Consider the following 26894-nt stretch of genomic DNA (forward strand, 5'->3'; position numbering starts at 1 on the left):
TTTAGAAAATATACCATTAAGAAGTATACATAAAAATTTTGCTATCTAACAATGGAGAGATTAGTAGAAATTGGAGCAGTAAAGTAATATAAGCACAAATTCTTATACTGATTTCTTCACTTACGCTTATAACTTAGTTCGTAACTATTAAGACCCACTGCTTCGATTCCAGAAAGACTCTTTCAGAAACTTACAGGAAGAACATGCTCAACAGACCTATGTAGGGAATTTATATTCTGAAGTTTTAAATCTGCTTAAACTTTTCCTTCTATTGATCAGCAGGATTCTTTCCTTTATTTATTTTGTGCTACAAACTTGTGAAATAGGAGATTATGCCAGATTGTGCTCCTGTAATGTATGCTCCTTTTTAAAAGTAGAACTTAAAGTTGGACATGAAAGTGACTTTTCAATGTGACATTTACTGTTTCTTTCTAATTTTAGTTGTTTAGACTTACCTACCTAGCTTTATTCATTCCTAAAAATTTAATCTAAATTTTTGGTAATATTGCCACCAAGTGGTGATGATGCCTCATTCCCCAACAAATACAATTATTTTGCTTTGAGTGAAAACCATATTTGACTAATGAATTTTTCCATTAATGCTAAAAACTTAAGTGGCAGACCTAAAAACATACATTGTCCATGTCTTTTTAAAAGCATGTTTTAAGTTATCAGGATATAATTTCATTCTTATTCATTAGTCCTTTTCATCCTTTATTCTTTTAGGGAAGAATACAGCTGTCTTCTTCCCTGCTACCACTTTGCCAGTTGAGAAGTATCCTAATGTTACATAAAAAGCCTTTCTCTTAGCAATATTAGTTCATGAGCTGTGGCTAAGTTTTGCAAGCCATTTTCTAAAATGATCATTTAAAATGCTGTGTTTTCTTATGAAACAAGTTTACATTTAAAATTTAAAAGGCAGTAACAAAGTTTCACTCTGTTAATGTAAAACTTTAGCTCCGCCTTCAAAACACTATGGTTATATTACTTATTTAAATATGGCCTGCACATCACTTCTCGGCCTTTTGGCTAAGATCAAGTGTAGTATCTGTTCTCATAAGTAAATGTGGCCTATGTTGCAAATTCAAAACATTATTTCTAAAATTTTGCTGTATCAAATAAACTGTATCTCAAATTTGACAGGCATGTCAACCCATACCCATTTTGTTTTATTTTCTCTCAACCACAGCACAAATAATGACTTCTTAAATTGGTTACTAACTACTACTAATACTAGATAGATGGTTCAAGAAAGAGACTTTCAAGAATGATAAGACTTCTTAAAAATGATCTTAACATTTTATTGCTGTCTATACTTATCATATATGTAGTGCAAATAATGGCTTCTGATGGTTATAAAGCATTCCTGAATTATAGACTAGGGCTATACACTTGACATATCTGCTTTATATAACCATACAGTAATATTTAGACCTAATACAGAAATTCAGAGCTATTAGGAAAATTTCTAATATACTGTATTTAAAACAGCTTAGTTTCCCAGGGGAGACTAGCACAGTCTTAACTAATGATTAGTGAAATAATACAACCACAACCACAAATAGTAATAGGAGCTTGAGGAAAATATTTCTTTAAAAAGGAATCACACACAAACACCTACCGTTATACATACATTATAATCAGGTATAGGCACAATTTTTAAATTGTGTTCAGTTATATGCTAACAATGCATTACAAAGTTTAGCAAAATTGGTGAAAAGGGAAGCAAGTTCACCTTAGTGTTACACTTTTTTTTTCTTCAATTAACTAGTACAGTTCAAGTTCTCACAAGCAATACAACACCTTTTTTATTTTTCACAGTTATTGAAATCAAATATTAAATAATTTAATTCAGAAGTATTATTTATGCACACAAACTACACTTGTAACAGCATGACCTTTTACCTGAAAAATAAAGGATGAAATATTATATTTACTTATTTACATATTGCCCATAACACTGATAGGCTTTTTTTTTAATGCTTTGTTTTTTAAAAGTTGTATTGTTTTTAAACAAACAAAAATAGATTTGAAAAGATTGAACCAAAACAGTGCTACCAAAAAGTCACATCTTGTTACCAGACATCACTGTCCTTATAACAATTCAACTAATGAGATTTAAGATTTAACTTCATCCTAATGTATCAGAACATTTAAAAAAAAACACACACACAAAATCTCAATGTACCTATTTAAATAAATCGTGCTTCCATAATAAGAGAGTATCCTTTAAAAATGAAAAACAGTAAAGAGCACACATTTTTATTTACTCACAACACTGAATAATTAATGTAAACTTTTTGAATTTTTTTTTTTTCCTTTAGACATTCTTCCTCTAGAGTAACTTTTCAAGGCCTTTTCATGAAGAGCCTTAAGTTTTATTGTCAAAATAAATGCACTTATTTTGGGAAACAGTTTGAAGTAAGTAATAAGCATTCCCCACTGTACTAACAACTTCTCTTAAAGTTCGTTTTCAATTTAGGTCACTAGCTTTTACATAAAGCCAACCCTGGTTCTGTGTAACTTACTACATTTTACCTATAGTCATTCCCACAAAGGATGCAGTATTATATTAGAAAGAAATATTACTTTAAATATGTTGAAAATAGAAGGACCAATTTAGAACTCTGACCTAGGTTCGGTCCTGAAAATGGGTCTTTCATAAATGAAGATCCAATTACTTTCACAGTTTTATTACTGTTCAGTTTATTACTAATCTGACAAGCCTAATTAGGTAACACTTCACTCTGTCTCACTGTGTTTTATACAAAATGCTGTAGGAGAAAGTTAATAAAACACGATATAAAATATTAATTTTCTATACCTTCTAGTTCTTAGCATTAAAGGTGTTCTGTTAACTCTGAACTTAAACATAAAGTAATCCTATTATCCAAAGATGTAGTCTGGATTCTATTTCATTAAGCAACTGTCATTTCTACTACTAAATACTGCCAACATTCAGTGAAAAGGCAGGTTAAAAGAAGCAGCTATACTTCACTTGCTTCACACAGAGGTCTCATTAGGCACTCAATTGGCTATTTTTTTTTCACTGAAAGAATAAACCTTCACTTACCCTTTCTCTGTGACTACCTCTTTCCCAGTACATTGGTCACATTATCTGAAAAACTTAAATAACAAATACACTTTTTAAAAGAATGTATATTCAATAAATTTCTATTTACTTCAATCTAATCTGCTCAATTAGAAATTTAATTTTGCCACAAAATTTTTTTAAAGCAGTGTGCTGAATTCCCAATCCAATCCAAGATTCCTTTATATTTATATATATATATCCTAAATTACCATCTTTTGAGATGTATAATTTCCTAAAACATATTAGTTGCAAAGTTACTCTTAACCATAAAACTTCAAACAACTGCTGCATTTAAAATCAAGCAACATCCAGTACTCCAGCAGCCACAAGTTGCCGTGAGAGCCAGTCCAACCCTTCATACAGTCCCATACCACTTCGAGCATCACAGCCCTGGATATACCAGCTACGGCCACAGCATAATTTATGGAGACTGAGTAGTTCAGTGATTTCTTCTACTGACAGTGCTCCAGCAACATCCTGAAAGATATACACATATTTTTTATCAGTCCATCCAAATTATTTGTTCTAACAGAAGCCTAAACAAAAAACCTAGGCTCATCTTTCAGTAATTATTCTGATTAATAAGAATAGAAAAAAATAGTTTGGTTTAACTAATTTATATGTGTGTGTATGTATATATTTTGTAAGGCTAGCTTAACAATGAAATCAATAAAGGCCTTGCAACCTAAATGGAAACATACTGCCTAAGTAATTTTTTTATCTTATGAGACGGAGTCTCACTCTGTCACCCAGGCTGGAGTGCAGTGACATGATCTTGGCTCACTGCAACCTCTGCCTCCTGGTTCAAGCGATTCTCCTGCTTTGGCATCCCAAGTAGCTGGGATTACAGGCACGTGCCACCATGCCTGGCTAATTTTTTTGTATTTTTAGTAGAGACAGGGTTTCACCATGTTAGCCAGGCTGGTCTCGAACTCCTGACCTCAAGTGATCCACCAACCTCAGCCTCCCAAAATGCAAGGATTACAGGCATGAGCCACCACGCCCGGCCTGCCTAAATGTAAGGCATCAACTTTAAAAAAAAAAAAAAAAAAATTAACACATGGAAACCTTAATAAATGGTTTATATATAGGGTTATATATTGAAGAGTTCACTACATTCCCACTCTGAACACCCACTGCCCCGACTTCCCAGGAGCAACCACCAGTAACAACATATTTTTCCAGAAAATTTCCATGCACACTCATGCAAATAGACACAAACAGGAACATAGTTTAGACTTTCTATAACTTGCAGGGTTTTTTGTTTTTTACGTAAACATGTTGAAGATGAGTATCTTTCCATTATCAGCACAGATGGTCTGCTCAGAATTTCCTTCCATTGTGTGGCTGCAACATAATTTAATCAGTCCTATACTGAAAGTTCAGATTGAAGTTTTGTGCTTATGTGCTATTATAAATCCATATATATACACACACGTACATACATAAGCATACATACACAAAAATAAGTTGACATACATTTATGTATATTTGCAAAGTTATCTGTAGGATAACCTCCGGATATTTGTCTACCAGATACATAAAGGTAGAATTGCAAAGTAAAGGACTTTGATGAGTATTGCCAAATTGTCCTCCAAGAAAATGTCTCAGTTTAATAACCTACCAACAGTGGGAGGATGAGGCGGGCAGATCACTTGAGGTCAGGAGTTTGAGACCAGCCTGACCACCACGATGAAACCCCGAATCTACTAAAAATACAAAAATTAGCCGGGCGTGGTAGCAAGCACCTGTAATCCCAACTACTTGGGAGGCTGAGGCAGGAGAATCGCTTGAACCAAGGAAGGGGAGGCTGCAGTGAGCAGAGGTTGTGCCACCGCACTCCAGCCTGGTGACACAGAGCAAGACTCAGTCTCAATAATAATAATAATAATAATAGTAATAGTGTATATAAGCCTGAGAATTACAAAACACTTTCATCTTTATCTGATGAGCACAAAATGGTATTTCACTGACTTATTTGCATGTCTTAAATATACCAGTTCTTAATAGTTTGCTTTTTTTTATTAAGGGGAAAATTCTTTATTCTTCATCCTACTCTTCCCCTCCCATGACATCTCCTCTGCTCCACTTCTACTCTCCTACCTCTACTTAAAAGCATCTCATCCTCCTAGAAAGGCTCAAGGCCTAGGAGTCTTCAGCTACTCCCAGTCCTTCATCCTCCCCATTCGGTCACCAGTTCTACCTCAAAGTCTTTTCCATCTGCCTCCGCCTTTCTATTCATCAAATTCAGACTCTTGTTAATGCTCACTTGAATTATTTAAGCAACTTACTGCATCTCCCTGTCTCCAGTCCTTTGCCCTGATTCATTCTACCCCCAGAATTACAGTATTAAAACACTGATATGATCTTATTACCCACTAATCCAACATTTTGATGACTCCTCTTTGCTCATAGAATAAAACCTAAATTTCTCAGTCTAGCCCTATCAGACCTTTACAGCATGGCCTTGTCTGTTATTCTAAATTCTCTTCATCCTCTATCTGGACCTGACATGAAGATCTGCTTGATGTTCCCTAAACTAAAAACATTCATGCTATTATCTTCTCTATGATGTTCTTCCTTTCACATACTGACTCAGCCTCATCCATAATTTCAACTCAAATCCTACATTTTACAATCTTACAACATGCCACATTTAGAACTACTCTCCTAATTCCCATAACACTGTGTTACTGAAGTTACTTATCAGTTTTCTTTGTATTCGTATCTCATTTATGGGTTCATATGCATACACAAGAGTTTCTGGTGAGCATTAACTACCTTATTTCTATTTTGTATACTCCCAGGTACCCAGCACAGCATTTTCACATAGATTGTACTCAAAATACACAGAAGAAACTTTATAAATATCTATGGAACTGACTGTCTTCTGAAATATTTCCAGTTACTTTATGACATGCACAAAACTACTAAAATAAATATTCCAATATAAAAATGCATTACCTGTTTGTTAGCAAAAATCAGGAGCAGAGCATCTCGGAGTTCTTTTTCTGTTAACAACTTTGCAAGTTCACTGTGTGCTTCACTAATTCTGTCTCTATGACTGCTATCTACAACAAACACAACAGCTACCCAAAAAACAAACAAATAAAAAACCCAAAATACTAATTAGTCACTTGCTAAAGTTCAGTAAATGAACCAAATATTTAATGACATCATTATTATGGCTAGAGTTTGTCTACCATCATTATTTTCACACAGAGTCTGCCTAGTATGGCAGGGGCACCTACAAAAAATTAACGATATGATTTCAAGTAGTTTACATAACTTCTCAGGTTTAGTTTCCCCATCTATGAAAGGATTTACAACACTTGCTCTATCAAATGCAAATTGGTCTGTATATCAAATAACATTTTTTACATAACAAATTGCAAAATAGGCCTCATGATCCTCTACCTACTGATGCTACTTGTTCTTCGAATACTACTTTTGTAATATTTAGTCTTTGAATAAAAGACTAAAAGACAAAAACCATCACCATTTTTATCTCTCTAAAGTATTATGTCTAAGTTAACTATCCCCAGACTTTCAACCATTCCTCATATTCAAAATTTCATTTTTGTAGGGCACAGTGGCTCACAACTATAATCCCAGCACTTTGGGAGGCTGAGGTGAGAGGATCACTTGAGCCCAGGAGTTTGAGACCCCTGGGCAATATAGTGAGACCTTGTCTCTACAAAAAAAAACAATTTAAAAATTAGCTGAATGTGGTGGCATACCCCTGTAGTCCTAGCTACTTGGGAGGCTAAGGTGGGAAGACTGCTTGAGCCCAGGAGACAGAGGTGGCAGTGAACTGCAGTCATGCCACTGTACTCCTGCCTGGGCAACAAAGCAAGATTCTGTCTCAAAAACAAAATACATGTTTTCTATTAATTATGGGTCATACTAAATACCAAAAATCCCAAAGTAAAAATAATTGTTCAGTCTCTCATCTTAGTGGAAAGCAGGATAACATACAGAATAAGTGGCATGAGCGTAAGCTCTATGTTGTGGTCTATGAGGCAAAAGTGTAGAATAAGACCCAAATGTGACTAAAACCTATGTAGAGTATACATATGATATAATACAGTTTGGTCAAAAGCAAGCCACTGTAAATTCTTCTGCAGGTAACAACTATTTGTGAAAGAAATGTGGGAGTGGGGCTATAGTGAGATTATAATGGGATAAATGTTGAGTTTAACTGAATTCAGCAGAATCATACAATATAAATTCAACTCTATACCACGACACTACCAGCAATCACACCCATATAATACTGATAATATACATTCTCTGTTAAGAGAAGCAAGAGTACTCTGACTATGTATCTAAGGTACGTATGGCTTTTATTCTGTAATAATGGTTTATCAGGAATAAACTAAAAGTACATATCGTAATCTTTCTATTTTCATTTTTTACAAGATAAGAAACTGGCCACTGGTACTTAAGTATACAGTCAAGGACTTATACGTATCAGCTTTGCTAGTTAAATCAGTACACTGAAAACTGTCATCCTAAAAATGTGAAAAATTAAATGTCATTTTTAACTCTCACCTTGAGTATTGAGGTAATAATGTTTCCACAATGGTCTTAATTTGTGTTTTCCACCTACATCCCAAATAGTGAATTTCAGATTTTTATATTCTACAGTTTCCACATTAAAACCTGTTTTTAAAAAAAGTTACTTTTATATTTATATTTACAATGAATGACACATCAAACACAGACAACCCCCCAGTTTATAACTGTGACTTATCAATTATCTATATGCAGCAATATCTACTGAAGCCTAATCAACCCCATTCCTACTCCTACATGGAGAATGTATACCTGTAACAGCTCCTAGCCCTCTAAACCTCCACCAAGGTCCTTGGGACCTTGGGATCCATGTACCTTCAAGCTCTGTTCCACTACCACCCCCCACCCCACACCCTCAGCCAGGATCACCAATCCTCTATTCCTTCCAACTGTCCCACCAATACTCTGATTCTTTTTATCCCCATCCACATTTCAATCCCATAGCCATACAATCTTACATTTTTTTCTCTGAGATGCTGATATCTTAAAGCCAGAAAAGAGCCCACCACCATGACAGATCAGTATCAAATAAGACCCCAAGAACTCGGCTGTAAGCTAGGGTTTGTCTATTAACTGTTCTTTAAGGTAAAAACCAATATTCATACTTACCAATTGTTGGAATGGGCTGCATGAATTCATCCTGTTTTAACTTAAACAAGATAGTAGTTTTTCCAGCACCATCCAATCCTAATGTAACGACCCGAATTTCCATTTTTGGCCCAATGTGAACTCGATTATCCTATGATTTAAATATTTTTAAATATGTTTGACATGCAGTTAGGAAGTAATAGCATTTAGCACCTTTATTATTTCTACATCTCCTATTCATTCCTCAACCATTGCAATCTGAATTGTATTCCTCAAAATCCCATGATCTCAAGAAGATGAACTCCTTCCCCATGGCTAAATCTTTCCTTAGTAAAACTGACCACTTTGTCTTTGTATAACAGAATATAACACACCCACTTAATTTTCTCAGATTTTCTAACTCAAATGAATCCTCTTTAAATCTTATTTAAACATGTTTTTATGCTATACTAAAAAACTCACAATAGGGCTAAATTAATTAAAATGAAAAGTGCTGCTCAATTCCCAGAAATCTCTACTATGAATCTGATGTATATCCCTACAGACACTTTCCCACGCACATACTGGCCAACATACACAAACAAAAAAATTTTTTTTTTAAAAAGCATCACCCGCACATTGAAACTAATGTGTTTCACTCAACAGTATATTATGGAATCCTTTCAATACATATGGACCAACCTTTTTCTTTTAATGGCTTCTTTACATTTCATAAACCATAATTTAAACCCCCAACTGATAGATTTTAGGTAATTTCTGGTTTTATGATATTACAAATAATGCTATATTGAACATTTTTATATATTACTAGCTACATGATTTCTCTGCTTCACTTCTCTCATCTCTTAAAAGGAGGACTAAAATAGTACAAAATTTACATAGGATTATTAAAAGGATTAATTTTTTAAAATACATACAAAAGTTCTTACAACAGTTCCCAAAATATATGTGTTATTTTTGCCTACTCCTTTGAGCACTCTTTGCTTGGCTTTTATGATACAAACTTTTCCTGGTTTGGTTTTATCCCATTTTTGGATGCTCCTTCTAATTTTTCTTTTATCTAGCTCTTAAATGTTGGTATTCTTGAAGGTCTGTATGAGGCCCCTTCTCATTCTACATATTTTCACTCTCTTCACGAGCTTTAATTACCATCTATATGATGGCTCCAAATCTATACTTAAGTCCAGTTATACACCTCAGAAATAAAACAATATATGGAACAGAACTACTTCCGTGAGAACTCTAGAGAATAGTTAAGAAGCTACAGCACCCAAGCCATAAAACCAAGAAGGCATTCCAGTGAAGGGGGTAATAAAATTTGGGGCACTCTGTGCACTCATCCCTGCCCTTCCCCATATCTGACATAATAAGGATGAGGTGCAACCAGGGGGAAACTACAAAATACTAGCAAACTGAATTCAACAACACATTAGGCCAGGTGCGGTGGCTCACGCCTGTAATCCCAGCACTTTGGGAGGCCAAGGGGGGTGGATCACCTGAGGTCGAGAGTTCGAGACCAGCCTGACCAACATGGAGAAACCCTGTCTCTACTAAAAATACAAAATTACCCAGGCATGGTGGCGCGTGCCTGTAATCCCAGCAACTTGGGAGGCTGAGGCAGGAGAATCACTTGAACCCAGAAGGCAGAGGTTGCAATGAGCCAAGATTGCGCCACTGCACTCTAGCCTGGGCAACAAGAGCAAAACTCCGCCTCAAAAAAAAACCAAAAAACAAAAAAAACACATTAAAGGGATTGTACACCATGACTAAATGGGCTTTATACCTGGAAGGCAAGAATTATTCCTTATCAATCAGCGTAATATACAGAATGAGAGGTAAAAAAAAACCCGTAATCATCTCAATAGTTGCAGAAAAAGCATTTGACAAAATTCAATACCCTTTCACAATAAAAACATTTGACAAACTAGGAATAGAAGGAAACTGCCTCCATGTAACATACATTATATATGAAATGCCCACAGCTAACATCATACTCAAAAAACTGAAAGCTTTTTCTCCAAGATAAAGAAGAAGAAGATGCCCACAGAGCAATTAGGCAAGAAAAATAACAAAAGTCATCCAAATTGTAAAGGAAGATGTAAAATTATATCTCTTCACAGATGGTATGATCTTTTATGTAGAAAACCCTGAACAGTCCACACAAAAAGACCTATTAGAAAGAATAAAGTCAACAAAGTTTCAGGATATAAAATCAACATGAAAATCAGTTGCATTTCTATACATTAATGATAAAAAAACCCAAAAGGAAATTAATAAAACAATTCTACTTACAATCGCATCAAAATTATACTTTCGGGGATACTTTTTATAGTTCATGACTAAAGAAGTTTCTCTGAACATGTAGAGAAAAAAAAGTTTAAGATACTTAGGAATAAACTCAACCAAGATGGTGAAAGACTTGGATATTATGTTGGTGCAAAAGTAACTGTGGCTTTTGCCAGTACTTTTAATGGCAAAAACCACAATTACTTTTGCACCAATGTAATATGTAGGCATACACCTAACCAAGAGGGTGAAAGACTTGTACACTAAAAACTACAAAACATTACTAAAATAAATTAAGACATAAATAGACATTCCATGTCCATGGATTGAAAGACATAATATTAAGAAGTGAATACTACCCCAGGTAATTTATATAGATTCAATGCAATCCCTATCAAAATCCCAATCATGTTTTTTGCAGAGATAGAAAAAATTAAACTAAAATTTATATGGAAGCTCAAGTGACCCTGAATAGCCAAAACAATTTTGAAAAAGAAAACAGTTGGAGGACTCACACTTCCTTACTTCGAAATATATCACAAAGTTTGTTCTGTTTTTGCACTGCTCTGAAGAAATACCTAAGACTGGGTAATTTATAAAGAAAAGTTTAATTGGCTCACAGTTCCATAGGTTGTACAGGAAGCATGATGCTGGCATCAGTCTGGCTTCAGGGGAAGCCTCAGGAAACTCACAATCATCGTGGAAAGCAAAGAGGGAGTGACGCATTTCACATGGCAGGAGCAGGAGCAAGAGAGAGGGTGGGGGAGGTGCCACACAGTTTTAAAAGATCAGATCTCATGAGAACTCACCTATTATGGCAAAGACAGTACCAAGGGGGATGATACTAAACCATTCATGAGAAACTGCCATCACCTCCAACCAGGCCCCACTTCAACATTGGGGATTACAACTGGACATAAGATTTGGACAGGAACATAGATCTAAGCCATATCAGCTACAATAATGAAAACTATGTGGTACTGGCATAAAGATGAGACATACAAACCAACAGAATAGAAGAGAGAGCCCAGAAATAAACCCTCAGGAATAGGGTCACATGGTCTTCAACAAGGGTACCAGGACCACTCAATGAAAAGACAGTCTCTTCAATAAATGATGCGGGGAAACTGGATAGCTACATGCAAAAGGATGTTGTGTATCTTACGCCACCTACAAAAATTAACTCAAAATGGATTAAAGCCATAAACTTAAGACCCCAAACCATAAAACTCCTAGAAGAAAAAACAAAGGAAAAGCCTCATGACATTGCATTTGAGAATGACTTCATGGATATACCAAAAGCACAGTTTAAAAAAAAAAAAAAGCAAAAACAAATGAGACAACATCGAATTTAAAATTTTTGTGCATAAAATGACGCAGTTAACAGAGTGAAAAATCAACCTATGAAATGGGAGAAAGTATTTGAAAGTCACAGATCTGATAGGGAATTAATATCCTGAATATATAAAGAACTCCTACAATTAAACAACAAAAACAGTCAACCCAATCAAAAAGTGAGTGAAGGATTAAAACAGACATATTCAAGGCAATATACAGATGGCCAACAATTATATGAAAAGATGGTCAACGGCATTAGTCATCAGAGATATGGATATCAAAACAAATAAAGTATCATTTCAAACCAATCAGGATGGCTACTATCCAAAAACAGAAAATAACAAATGTTGGTGAAAATGTGGAGAAATTGCATCCGGTGCACCACTGGTGGAATTGTAATATGGTGCAATCATTATGGAAAACAGTATGGTGTTTCCTCAAAAAATTAAAAACAGAACTACTATATGATCTACCAACTTCACTTCTTGATATATATCCAAAAGACCATGAAAGCGGGGTCTTGAGGAGATATTTTTACACTCACGTGCACAGCAGCACTATTCCCAGTAAACCAAGAAGTAGAAGCAACTCAAGTTTCCATCAACAGATGAATGAACAAACAAAATGTGGTACACACATTGTATTAGTCCATTTTCATGCTGCTGATAAAGACATACCCGAGACTGGGAAGAAAAAGAGGTTTAATTAGACTTATAGTTCCACATGGCTGGGGAGGCCTCAGAATCATGACAGGAGGCAAAAAGCACTTCTTACATGGCAAGGGCAAGAGAAAAATGAAGAAGAAGCAAAAGCGGAAACCCCTGATAAACCCATGAGATCTCGTGAGACTTAATCACTATCACAAGAATAGCAGAGGAAAGACCAGCTCCCATGATTCAATTACCTCACCCTGGGTCCCTCCTACAAAACGTGGGGATTCTGGGAGATAAAACTCAAGTTGAGATTTGGGTGGGGGCACAGCTGAAGCATATCATTCTGCCCCTGGTCCCTCCAAACCCTGCCCCTACAGCAAACTTCTGCCTAGGCATCTAGGTGTTTCAACGCATCTTCTGAAATCTAAGCAGAGGTTCCCAAACCTCAATTCTTGACTTCTGTGCACCCACAGGCTCAACACCACACAGAAGCTGCCAAGGTTGGGGGATTCCACCCTCTGAAGCCACAGCCTGAGCTCTATGTTGGCCCCTTTCAGCCACAGCTAGAGTGGCTGGGACACAGGGCACCAAGTCCCTAGGCTGCACACAGCATGGGAACCCCGGGCCCAGCCCACGAAACTACTTTTTCCTCCTGGGCCTCCAGGCCTGTGATGGGAGGTGCTGCCATGAAGATCTCTGACATGGCCTGGAGACATTTTCCCTTTGGTCTTAGGTATTAACATTAGGTTCCTTGCTACTTACATAAACTTCTGCAGCCAGCTTGAATTTTTCCCCAGAAAATGGGTTTTTCTTTTCTATCACACAATCAGGCTGCAAATTTTCCAAACTCTTATGCTCTACTTCCCTTATAAAACTGAAGACCTTTAATAGAACCCAAGTCACCTCTTGAATGCTTTTGCTGCCTAGAAACTTCTTCCACCAGATACCCTAAATCATCTCTCTCAGTTCAAAGTTCCACAAATCTCTAGGCAAATGCCACCAGTCTCTTTGCTAAAACATAACAAGAGTCACCTTTGTTCCAGTTCCCAACAAGTTCCTCGTCTCCCTCTTAGAATACCTCAGCCTGGATTTCATTGTCCACATCATTATCAGTACTTTTGTCAAAGTCATTCAACGAGTCTCTAGGAAGTTCCAAACTTTCCCACATTTTCCTGTCTTCTTCTTAGCCCTCCAAACTGTTCCAACCTCTACCTGTTACCCAAAGTTATTTGCACATTTTTGAGTATCCTTTCAGCAATGCCCCACTCTACTGGTACCAATTTACTGTATTAGTCCCTTTTCATGCTGCCGATAAAGACATACCCGAAACTGGGAACAAAAAGAGGTTTAATTGGACTTACAGTTCCACATGGCTGGGGAGGCCTCAGAATCATGAGGGGGGCAAAAGGCACTTCTTACATGGTGGTGACAAGAGAAAAATGAGGAAGAAGCAAAAGCGGAAACCCCCTAATAAGCACATCAGATCTCATGAGATTTATTCAATATCACAAGAATAGCACAGGAAAGACCGGCCTCCATTATTCAATTACCTCCCCCTCGATCCTTCCCACAACATGTGGGAATCCTGGGAGATACAAGTCAAGTTGAGATTTGGGTGGGGACACAGCCAAACCATATCCCACATGCAATGGAATATTACTCGGCCTTAAAATGGAAGAAAATCCTTTCACATGTTACAATATGGATGAATTTTGATGATAGGCCAAGTGGAATAAGCCAGCCACAAAAAGGCAAATACTGTATGATTACACTTATATGAGGTATCTAGTCAAATTCATAAGGGAAAATACAATAGTGGTTACCAGGGACCAATGAGAGGGCGCAGAGGGGAATTGTTTAAAGGGTATAGTTTCAGTTTTACAAAATGAAAAATTTCTGGATATGTTTAACAATGTATACTTAACAGTACTGAACTGTACACTTCTAAATGGTTGAGATAGATAGCAAATTTTTTATTATGTGTTTTTTACCACAATAAATAAATGTGGCATATCCTCACAATGAATTACCTTGCAGCTGGAGAAAGGAACAAAAAATGTCACTTTATACTGCTACAGAGTAACGTTTAGGATGTACAGTTAAGTGAAAAGAGCAGGGACAAAAAAGTGTGTAAGGTATTCCACCTTTTAAATCCAAGTAGTGTACATACAAATATATAAACACATTTCTCTATACTTTTTAAAATGATGACTAAAACTAAGAAAAAATTCTAAATGATTTTCTATGGGGAACGAAGTAAAAAGGGTAGAAGGAACAGGCATAAAAGCTAGATTTCTCTGAATAAACCTTGCTTTGGACATTTGACTCTGGATCACATAAACATTTCACATAATTGTGAAAACATAATTAATTTTTTTAAAAAACAGCCCCTAAAAATAGAAAGCAAAATGGTACACATGAACATTTTTCAATCAGGGAGAACCCACTTTAAAAGAAGCTTAAATATATCAACCAAATCCCAAGTATGAAACTTGTTTGGATTGTATCTAAAATAAAGCAACCATTAAAAAAATTGTTTTGAAAACAATCTGGGAAATTGGAATACTAACCATAGTTGATAATATTAGTAAAAATATTAGAGATTCATTATTAAACTTTTTTTGTGTAATAATGATATTTTGGCTTTTTTTTTTAAGTGATGGGAATTTCACTATGTTGCCCAGGCTGGTCTTGAAGTCTTGGGCTCAAACCATCCTCTTGCCTCAGCCTCCTGAGTAACTGGGACTATAAGGTATGCCACCATGCCCAATTATGTTTGTTTTCTTTTGTTTTTGAGGCGGAGCGTTGCTCTTGTTACCCAGGCTGGAGTGCAGTGGCGTGATCTCACCTCACTGTAACCTCTGCCCCCTGGTTTCAAATGATTCTCCTGCCTCAGCCTCCCAAGTAGCTGAGATTACAGGCATGCACCACTAAGCAAAAAATTTTGTATTTTTAGTAGAGACAGGGTTTCTCCATGTTGGTCGGGCTGGTCTCAAACTCCTGACCTCAGGTGATCCACCCACCTCGACCTCCCAAAGTGCTGGGATTACAGGTGTGAGCCACTGCACCTGGCCCCAATTATGTTTTTAAAAAGAGTCCTTATCTTTTGAAGATACACCCTAAAATATTTCATAGATGAAATAAGATGTTGGGATGAAATTATATGATATTGGGATTTGCTTCAAAATACACTGGGAGATTGCAAGTAGAAAAAGGAGTAGGTAAAAGGCGAGATGAAATAAGTTTATAATTGCTCAAGTGGGTGATGGATATAGAAAGATTCATTATATATACCATATATATACTATTTATATTTTCTTATTTTTACTTTTTTAAATTTAAAAATATGGTGCACTTCACAAATTTGTGTGCCATTCTTGCACAGGGGCCATGCTAATCTTCTTATTCCAATTTTAGTATATGTGCTGCCGAAGTGAGCACACCATTTCTATTTTCCACTGATAAAAGTTTTCTTAAAAAGCCCCTAATTCATGAATTTCATGGTTGTCTCTCTAAGATGATTATCATGAAATGTAAATCAATTATGATTTGTCAGAAAAAAATACCTAAAAATAAAGTACAGTACATTACCTTTGTAAAAGTGACAGGGATGCTGGCATCCAACTGAATGTGATCTGCAACTTCTGTAAACTGCTGCTGCTGTTTCTGCAATGTTTCCAGTAACCTTGTAATTTCCTGTTTTGCCAAGACAACTCTACAATCATCCTATAAGAGGCAAAACAATATTTCTTATAAACTTTTTATAAGAAATAAGGAAAAGATACTTATATTACCAACTCACAATAAAAGCAGTTTTAACATTATAGTAGTCAAAGTTAAATGTAAATTTGACAAGAATAATAATTGGGCATTAATATATAATTTGAGGACCTAGCAACAAAAGAATGGATAAATGGTAGAATATTGATAAATGGAACACTACATCACAGTGAGAATAAATCACAGCTACACACGATGATAGAAATTTCACAAACACAATGTGGAGTGTAAGAAGACATGGCATGGAGAATTCATACTGTATGATTTCATTTAATTACCAAAACAACTAAAATTAAGATATACATTAGAAGTCAAGATAGTGATTTATCATGGTGGGAAAGGCAGGTAGTGGACAGAAGTGAGTATGAGGGGACTACTGGGGAACTGACAATGTTCTGTTACTTGATCTAGGTGCTAGTTAGACATTAATGATCAGTCTGAAAATTCAGCCAACTGAATACTTATGCATACATTTCTATATCTATGTTCTACTTCTATAAAAAGTTTAAAAAATAATTTCAGATATACATGTATTCATTAAAAAAATAAAGAATACAGGTCAACCTCCCTCTAGATCCCCAGATCCACTCCTCAAAGTCAAGAACTTTCCAGTTTCTTGAATATTATTACAGACTATCTATACATATACCAATATAGTCTTTATATGAAAGAGATCTCCCAATAATATGCAAGCTCCATGAGAATGACAGTATTATCTGTTTTTGCTCACTGTTAGATACTCAGGTTAGTTGACAGCAATTCCACTGTTTCAGCTGTTCAGGACAAACGCTGAAGCCATTATTGCTTTCTCTTTCCCACATGTCCTACATACAATCTGTTAATAAATCCTTTTGAATATCCAGAATCTGGGCACTTCTAATCCCCATTATCCAAGCTACTATTACCTCTCACCTGGAATTCTACAACAGTTGCTTAACTGTTGAATTCCTTCCTTCCATTTTTCCCTTCTTCCAATCTATTTTAGACACATAGGCCAGAACAATCATTTTAACACATAAGATTAAGTCACATTTCTACTCAAAACTCTACAATGGTCCTCCTATCCCAATCAGTAAAAGCTGAAGTACACCCAGGCATGGTGGCTCACACCTGTAGCGCTAGCACTTTGGGAGCCCACGAGTTTTAGACAAGTCTGGGCAACATGGCGAAACTCCGTCTCTATGAAAAATACAAAAAAATTAGCTGGATGTGGTGGCTTGCTCCTGTAGTCCCAGCTACTCAGGAGGCTGAAGCAGGAGGATCACTTGAGCCCAGGAGGCAGAAGCTATAGTGAGACCAGATTGTATCACTGCACTCTAGCCTGGAGCAAGACCCTGTCCCACTTCCCCACTCCCCCAGCCCTCAGCCAAAAAAAGAAAACACTTGAAGTCCTTATAATGCCTCACAGGGTTTTCCTTACATATAATTCTCTATTAATCTCTGATTTCAGCTCCTATTACTCTGTCCTTCGCTTATTTCTACTCCAATCAAGAGGTCAATTTTCCTGTTCCTCAAACATACCAGGCATGCTGCCCTAGGGTTTTTGCTATAAACATTTCCTCAACTAGAATGTTCTTCTCCCAGTTAGGGCCTGAATGAATTCCTTCAACTTTTTACTTAAATCTTTGCTCAAATCTCACCTTCCCTCAATAATGCTTACTCTGACTACTCTACTTAATAATGCAATCTGCTGTACAAACACAAACATGCAGTTGCAGAATTCTTTTTTGATTAGCTCTTACCACTTTCTAACATATAGTATAACTAACTTACTTAGATATGGTTATGGTTTATTGCCTGTCTTCTTGCCAGAATGCTAATTCTACAAGATTATGGCTTTTCGCTTATTTTGTCCACTGATATATTTTAAATACACGGCATATGTTAGGTGCTCAATACATATTTGTTAAATGAATATTCAGCATCCAGTATCATGCCAAGAACTTTAGATGATACATAATTTGTTTAGAGTGGATGGATGATTAAATTATGTTCTCAGAAGTGAAGATCTATTTGTGATGTTCCATCCATTCCTCTGTTCAATTTTCTCTGTAGTGGGAACTTTAAAGAACATTGGTTAGTATTCTGTAGTCATAAAATAGAACAAAACTAATACGTCCATAGGAAAAATGAATCCAAGACCTTGATTTTTTTGCATTAACATAGATAATATTGTATTATTAAAAATTACCAGTTCATATGGCTTGGCTCCGTGTCCTCACCCAAATCTCATCTTGAATTGTAATCCCCATGTCTGGGGAGGGACGTGATTGGATCACGGGGACAGTTTCCCCCATGCTGTTCTCATGATAGTGAGTTCTCATGACATCTGATGGTTTTAAAGTGTGACATCTCCCCTTTGCTCACTCTCTCTCTCTCTCTCTCTCCTGCTGTCTTATGAAGAAGGTGCTTGCTTCCCCTTTGCCTTCCACCATGAATGTAACTTTCCTGAAGCCTCCCCAGCCATGCAAACCTGTGAGTAAATTAAGCCCCTTTCCTTTATAAATTACCCAGTCTCGGGTAGTATCTGTAGAGCGGTGTGAAAATGGACTAATATACCAGTCATTTTGGCACAACACTTCAGAAACTCTAAAACACTTAAATATTTCAGTAACTATGAACATACTTTTTCATAAAATAAATATGAATATACTTTTAAGTATTCAAGTTAGTATGATTTAGGACACGATTCCACTCTGATTTTGCTGTGTAGCTTCATTATCCGCCATGAGTTAAACATGTATTTATTAAGTTCTTCTATCTAGATGCAAAGAATTCAGTGACACAAAGATGAACAAGATGCATCAAGATGCATCAAAGATGAACAAGGTCAGCATCTAAAACACACAGGCATATTGTCATTCGAGGTCAAATCAGAAGACACAAATCACACCACTATTGAATAGAAAGAACTTAAAATAAAAACTGTTAACTAGGTGTGGTTATTAACGAGGTAGCTAAAAGGATAAAAGGAACTCTGAGGTATTATGGAGGTAGCAATTGTATGAAATAATATAGCTACCACTTCCAGTGCTGAGGGAATAAAAGGAAGAGGTTAGAATTATTAAAACTTAGAAACTTGCAGGAGGGGCTCACGGAGCTGAAACTCAAACCTCCAGGAAGGGTGGTCTCCTAACATGAGTAACTATGCCCCCTCTTGACAGTACCTAACATGGGTCCAGCTGGCAACACAATTACGAGGTCTATAGAGTTCTAGCCCTAGTATCACAAAGCAGAGGATAGAAGAGTAGGTTTGGAGCTGAAAATCAACTTAATAAATAGCATACATATCAACTGTTACAATTCAGTGTAGTAAGGACTCAATGATAATCCAAGACTGATGAGGCTATAGACTGGCCACTTTCATGTAAGTGTAATCAGATACTTAAGAGAAAAAGCTCTACAATGGTAAAAGGCTTAGCCTACAATGATTTGAAATCAACACAATTATCAGCAATATATCAGTGAAGATAACACAGACTGCAGCTTTTCTGAAATTCCTAGGGCAATAGTTATCCTTATACCTCACACTTAGGAAAACAGATCCAAAACACAAATGGGTAAGGCTGACATTTGTGTCAGAATAACTTTGAGCCTCACTTATTTAAAAAGTAAGTCATCTGCAAACTGGGTAACAAATTGCTTATGGTATCTCAACCAGCACAAAACATACGTTTGTTCTAACAGTGAAGAACCATCGAATTACAGCAGAGGTAGGCAGTACATGCTAGAGAGGCACTCAAAAAAAGACCAACAAAGAGAAAGCTTCAAAGAAAGGCAAACATTTAAGCTGGACCTTGAAGGAGAAGGAAGATTTCCACTATAAGAAAAGAGAGATATATGCACTCCAAGCAGGAAAAAAAAAAGTACATATATGCTTGGCAAAGAAGAGTAAAAGGATTTGGCATTAACTGAAGAATGGCAAGAAGTTAGAAGGCTTCAAGAACCCATGGCTCAAGGTGGGGAGGGCACATGAACGAGAGGGCACTGATAATTCCACACTAGTGAAATAATTCAAGGTTGCAGACTATGTCCTCAGCACAAAGTTACTGCATACAGCAGACACAAAATAATAATAAAATACACTAATGTATACCTCTGGTAATTATCTACTTAAACTTACAACTAAGACCCTAATCACATTTAAACTATCTACCTGCTGCAAAGTCTTTTCACAATGGAGGCAGGCTGCTGAAACCTCTGACAACAAAATAGTCATATCTTCTTGTTGCTGCCTAAGCCAAATCAATTTTTCACGAACATGAGCATCAACAACACTTAGAGCCATTTCTTCTTGACGACACAGAGTTTCATGTAGATCATAAAAATATGCTCGAATACATGACCGGGCATTCTCTGCAGTCCCTGGTACCTAAGAAAATGAAAATAAATTTTAAGCAACTGTAATGTTAATAAAGATTTTACCTGTGAAATATTTAAAATTTCAGCCTAGGCAACATGGCAAAACCCTGTCTCTACGAAAAATAGAAAAAATTAGCCAGGCGTGGTGGCATGTGCCTATAGTCCCGGCTACTCCGGAGGCTGAGGTGGGAGGACTGATTGAGCCCCAAAAGTCAAGGCTGCAGTGAGTCGTAATCACATCACTGCATGCCAGCCTGGGTGACCGAGCAAGACGTTGTTTAAATACCATCTATATTAAATTCCAAAATATAAATCTCCATGCTAGATCTTTCCCCTAATGCACAGACATTGGAAATTCAACTGTTTATAAATGACATCTCAAGCAAAATGGAATGCCTAATCTCCAGTCTCCCCTATTCCCAAACCTAATTGTCTCTGTCTTGGTAAATGGCAACTCCATCCATCAGGATGAAAGCAAACAAAATTGGAGTCATGATGATCACCTCTCTTTCATAGCCCATTAGTCCCTCAGCAAATTCCAAAATACATCCAGAATCTGATCATGCCTCATCACCTCCAAGTTACCTATCCAATCAATATTAACAATTAATCACTAAGACCTATCTATTCTACTTCTTTAAAATCTTAAATCCATCGACTTGTGTCACTCTCTCTACCCTAGTGTATTATAGGCCATAAGCATCTCTAGAATTTTAACTAGAAAACTTTAACAACATCCTAATAGGTCTACCTACTTCCAATTTTGTTGCTCCTCCAATTCATTTTCTACATTCAAAACAGCCTTTCTTAAGGAAAATCTGATCATGTCATTCCTATGTCAATTCTTCAATGGCTCGTCACTGTCCTTAAACTAAGTTCTGAACTCTTTATTAACATGGCTGACGAGATCCTGCATGATTTGGCTTTGAACTCTCCATATCCTCTTTTCTTGTCATGTCCCATTCAATACTCAAAGCTCTAACTAGTGAGCTTCTTTAAGTCTCTACAATATGTCCAATTCTCACTTCCAAACATTTTAACATATTGCTCCCTTCTTGGGACAATTCATTCCCCATTCTGCTCTTTTCCTTGACTGAATTTCTTCAAATCTCAGTTTAAACATTGTTTCTTCTCTAAGGATTTCTCTGACCTCCATAAATCATTGCCTGTTTTGTGATGCCAAAGCACCCTGTACTTCTCCTCCATAAAATAGTCACCACATTTAAAACTCTCTCTGTTCCGTGATGAATGACTTCCTTAAAGACAGGGACTTTTAAAAAACTTTCCAATGACTGGTGCAATACTAGCAAATTGTAATTGCTCATTAAATACTTAGTAGAAGGTGAAAATATGAAAAATAAAAAACAAGGAGAAAGGGGAAGAAGAAAAAAAAACCATACATGTTCTGTGTGAGCCATTCCAATTCCATCTTCCACGATTTGTTCTCCTCCTTCAATGTGCTGTACAATTCCAACTAATTTTCTGGAATAATCTGAGATTTCCTCTGTGAAGGTCCGTATGCAGTGAGCCATATCTAAAATTGATGCTCGGATCTGATTAGCTTCTGGTTCCAATACTGAATGCTATAAAATGTAACATGAGAAAAGAACTCATAGTATTGACTAATAATATAGAAAACTATTTAAATCCCTGTTAATACAAAAAAGCATCAGCCACAAGTGACTTTTATAACACAGAAAAATACTATAATTTACTTTCACTCCTTTATAAGAAAACTGTACTGCAAAGAAGTAATTTAAAATTTGGAAGTCCATTTATTGCTAAACAAGAAACCAAGAGACTATCTCTAAAATTATATCCTAAGTAAGAGCTAACAGACATAAATATTGTCAAACAATCTGGTGCATTATGAAAACATGCAAACAAAGAGAATGTTTGTTTCCTGCTCAAAGGCTATTTTTTTGTGAAGAATGACGCTCTTTGAAGTTTTTCTTTTTTTAATAACATTTAGAAATTAAATCTCTCCTTTATTTTCATGCTACCAAACACAATCATTCATCACTTAACTCTTCTTCAATGCCTACTTTCAGAATAAAGAACCAGGTCAGTGAAAACGAATACTGAGCTGGTAAAGTAGCTACAGTGATCCAATTGATTAATAATTAAATTCATACCTTGTGACCTTGGTGTTTTCCATATTCTTTGCAGACACAGCACATGAGTGGGCTAGTTTGACAACCTTCTTCTAAGCAAACAAACTCAATGGCATGCACCTGGTGCTGAGAGCACATGGTTTTCTCATGAGGTTTATCAGCTAGAGGAACTCGCCTGTGCTTTGCTAATGTCTTTGTAGAATGAGTAACTTGAGAACACTCAGAGCACAAATGAGTTGCACACACAGTGCAATATACAGATGCAAGGTGAGCTTCATCTTCATCACAACGAATGATGCTCTGATAAACAAAAAATTAATGCCTTAAAATTGAACCCAATCAGTATAACATGACAAATTTTTAAATATAGAATCCCATAATCTTTTTTGCTTTACTGACCAATATTTACATATGAAAATATATTGGTCATTAAGCACAAAGGTCATTCAATACTCATCCGAGAAGCATTCATTTCTACAGGTAAGAAGCTATTTCCAAGATTAACTGACCAATATATGTTATGAATTTGAAGCCAAAAATAAAACTATTCTCGTAGATTCATATTCGGTGCAAAGATCTCTTCCACCAAATCCCCTCACTTTACACAAAAGAAACTAAACCATAGAGAAGTCAAAAGTCTTTTTTTAAAACTACAAAAATCTGATACGAAACACAACCGCATAGCTTTAAGTATTAGTTGTCATGATGATGTACAGGAAGGACAGAAGCACAAATACTATTTAGAAAATGTAGGAGTATGCATCAGAATTAGCTGTAAGCTTTTAAAAACATAGTTGTCTGGACGCTAATCTGAGAAATTCTTATTTCAACAGGTTGTGGATGAACCCTAGACTTGTACATATTTTTCTAATTATACACCACGTATTTTAATAGCTCCACAGGTGAGTCTATTGCACAATCATGGCAGAAAACCACTGATTTAAGCAAATAATTAAAAAAAAAAAATAGGCCAGGCTCAGTGGCTCACACCTGTAATCCCAGCACTTTAAGAAGGCTGAGGCAGGTGATCACTTGAGGCCAGGAGTAAGAGACCAGTCTGGCCAACATGGAGAAACTCTATCTCTACTAAACATCCAAAAATTAGTCAGGTGTGGTGGTGCACACCTGTAATTCCAGCTACTCAGGTAGCTGAGGCACAAGAATCACTTGAAGCCAGGAGGCAGAGACTGCAGGTAACTGAAATCACGCCACTGCACTCCAGCAAGGGTGACAGAGCGAGACTCTGTCTTAAAAAATAACAATTAATAAACAAATAAAACCTATATGTAAGCATCTAAATATTATTTCTAGTTTTCAGGAATTACAAAAAATAATTAATTACTAAATAATTATTTTTATTTCAAGTAGATAAAATATTACATGTCAGATAATCAAGAATGCTTTGAACACTTTTACTAAACGTTAAAAGGCCATAAGTGGAAGGGGAGAAATTTAGTATAAATTTTTTCAAAAATAAAAATGTTTAAATACATCAGTGGTGTCATTCATTATCACATTAAATAAAAAATGAATCCAAAGTGGAAGAGTTTTGTTTGCAATTATAAGAAGTGTATATATGTACTATAAAAATTCAGGTCTTCTGTTTTCCAGACCTGACAAATAAATAAATTATAAATTATAAAGTCAACATTAGCTAACAGTAATGTCTTTTGAAGTAAAGATTAAAGATTTAGCACATGAAAGAACTGCAGAAATTTTAGAAAACAGAGTGTTGCAGTTTGAAATTAATTTCACTGATTCACTTCAGTATAAAGAAATCATCATCTAATAAAAGAGAAGCAGAAAGCAATCCAACATTTTTTTTCTTGATACAAATATGTGGTTTGCAAGTTGATCACCAAAATCATTAACTGATATTTACTCCAAATATATTTCTATCCATAATAGCCTATGAAAGCCATGTCCTATAGTACATATGTGCAGCTATGCAAATAATACGTAAGTGCTAAAAATATACTTTTACATTATTAAAAAATCCAGTGTTCATGGATTCTAATATTTACCAGATATCTACCTGTATGGATAAAGACAGTACATCTATACAAAGTTTAAGCTTTTCTTGAAGATAGAATAGTAACAATTCCCTCAGAAGCTACTGCTATCTTTAAGGCAATTTTCCCTGCATATTAAATGGCCTCTTACATGGAGTTTTACTTTCTCTCATTGAGTTTTTCTGTTGACTAATTTACTTTTGCATCCTCTGCTCCACTGTTGCTTACTTATCTTTCTTACTATTCTATAATCTTCTTCCTCTTTTCACTTTATCCTTGGTAGAACTGAATTATGATAAGGAAAAAAAAGTTCACACATAAGGCATAGTTTAGGCATAGTATTTTCAAATAATTCTAGTTCTACTTTTTTCTCTTGGGAATAGTGCTGGCCTTTAGGACTGTAATGTAATGAAAAGTTGTGTTTCTAGAAATTTACCTGCTGAATTAAATGAGGTCATATTGTGCTAATAATGGCATATATTAAAAGAAAAATTCATGCTCATAACAAATATTTCACCAAGTATGATCAATACCTCTCCAGATATCCCAATGGATTCTTCTGCAGCTCCATATTGACCAATAGGCCCATTCTGCAGTCGTTCCAAAAGCTCCAATAAAGCAAAATTTTTTTTCAAGCCCCAGACACCTGAATCTCCTAGAATATAAAAACAAAAACTAAATCTAACAAAATGGACTATTAATCATTTTACCCATACCTCAAAAGTAATTTCTAATCCATATAGTTCAGTCGTTAATGTCTAAATTTGAAAAATTCAAATTTTCCCCATTATTTAATACCAAAATAATTGCTTTGTTAATACTCTCTTTTAAAAAACAGAAGAATCCCTCAGGCTTCCAAGTAGAAACATACTTTAAAATTTATTATTTTTTGGCCAGGCGCATTGGCTCACGACTGTAATCCCAGCGGTTTGGGAGGCTGAGACGTACAGATCACTTAAGGCCAGGAGTTCAAGACCAGCCCGGTCAACATGGTGAAATCCTGTCTCTACTACAAATATGAAAATTAACCAGGTGTGGCGTCAGGCGCCTGTAAACCCAGCCACTCAGGAGGCCGAGGGACGAGAATCACTTGAACCCGGGAGGTGGAGGTTGCAGTGAGCCAAGATCATAGCACTACACTCCAACCTGGGTGACACAGCAAGACTCTATCTCAAAAAAGAAATAAAAAAAAAAAAATCTAAATACACATTAAAAAAATTAAGGTGGTAAAGGCTGCACAACAATATGAATGAACTTAATGCCACTAAACTTAGAAGCAGTTAAAATGGCAAATTTTATGCTATATATATATTTTGCCACAGCTTAAAAAAGTTATTTAAATCTCTTTTACTTTTTTTTTTTTGAGACAGAGTCTTGCTATGTCACCCAGGCTGGTGTGCAGTAGCACGATCTCGGCTCATTGCAATCTCCACCTTCTGGGTTCAAGCGATTCTCATGCCTCAGCCTCCCAAGTGGCTGGGACTACAGGTGCATGCCACCACACTCAGCTGATTTTTTGTATATTTTGGTAGAGACGGGGTTTCGCCATGCTGGCCGCGCTGGTCTCAAACTCCTGGCCTAAAGTGATCTGCCTGCCTTAGCCTCCGTGCCCAGCCTATTTCTCTATCAGTTAATTTTACAAGTCCTATTTTGTCACTGACTTTTACTATATATGCTAAAACAAGCATTTTCAAATACTTTTTGCAGCAACCTAACTTAAGAAATACATATAACTTTGTAACCCAGGACAACATACAAACTCTTCCTAAACCTATGAATAAAACTCAGATCTGTTAGCAGAAGGAATATTTGTTATGGTAAACTCCTATGCAACAAATACCACATACCATCTGATATAGCTGCCACCTAACACATATTCATTAAATGAATAAATATATAAAAGGTTGATGGAGTCATTGCCTGCAGGGCTCCCTTCCTCTTGGCTCTTAAAAAAAAAAAAAAAAAAAAGCCAATCCATGTTGTGGTTCTCCCAAAAAAACTAGACTGAACATATTTATCCTCAGCCTTGCCCCAAGAAGGCTTTCTCCTTAATTTTTAACACATATTCTACAACAAGTTGAGTTCTCTC

The 26894-nt window shown here is 36.1% G+C and overlaps 1 protein-coding gene and 2 pseudogenes across 1 annotated transcript in view; 1 reads left to right on the top strand and 2 right to left on the bottom strand.

The window, feature by feature from the left end:
- Positions 1 to 1009: 1009 nt before the first annotated feature.
- LOC116275189 lies at positions 1010 to 1158 on the top strand (annotated as a pseudogene).
- Positions 1159 to 1280: 122 nt separating this feature from the next.
- The window catches only part of TRIM23 (tripartite motif containing 23), a 34674-nt gene continuing 9060 nt past the window's right edge, over positions 1281 to 26894 (bottom strand). The window contains exons 3-11 of the mRNA XM_003899738.4: positions 25339 to 25460; positions 22815 to 23093; positions 22080 to 22262; positions 20474 to 20689; positions 16129 to 16263; positions 8282 to 8411; positions 7649 to 7759; positions 6059 to 6183; positions 1281 to 3571 (exon numbers count right to left, since the gene is read on the bottom strand). Coding sequence (XP_003899787.1) covers positions 3392 to 3571; positions 6059 to 6183; positions 7649 to 7759; positions 8282 to 8411; positions 16129 to 16263; positions 20474 to 20689; positions 22080 to 22262; positions 22815 to 23093; positions 25339 to 25460 — 1481 coding nt within the window. The 3' untranslated portion in view covers positions 1281 to 3391. The remainder of the gene's footprint in view (positions 3572 to 6058; positions 6184 to 7648; positions 7760 to 8281; positions 8412 to 16128; positions 16264 to 20473; positions 20690 to 22079; positions 22263 to 22814; positions 23094 to 25338; positions 25461 to 26894) is intronic.
- On the bottom strand, positions 15878 to 15978 carry LOC116275060 (annotated as a pseudogene).

Source organism: Papio anubis, chromosome 5 (genome assembly GCF_008728515.1).
Source record: "Papio anubis isolate 15944 chromosome 5, Panubis1.0, whole genome shotgun sequence".
In the NCBI taxonomy this organism is placed as follows: Eukaryota; Metazoa; Chordata; class Mammalia; order Primates; family Cercopithecidae; genus Papio; species Papio anubis.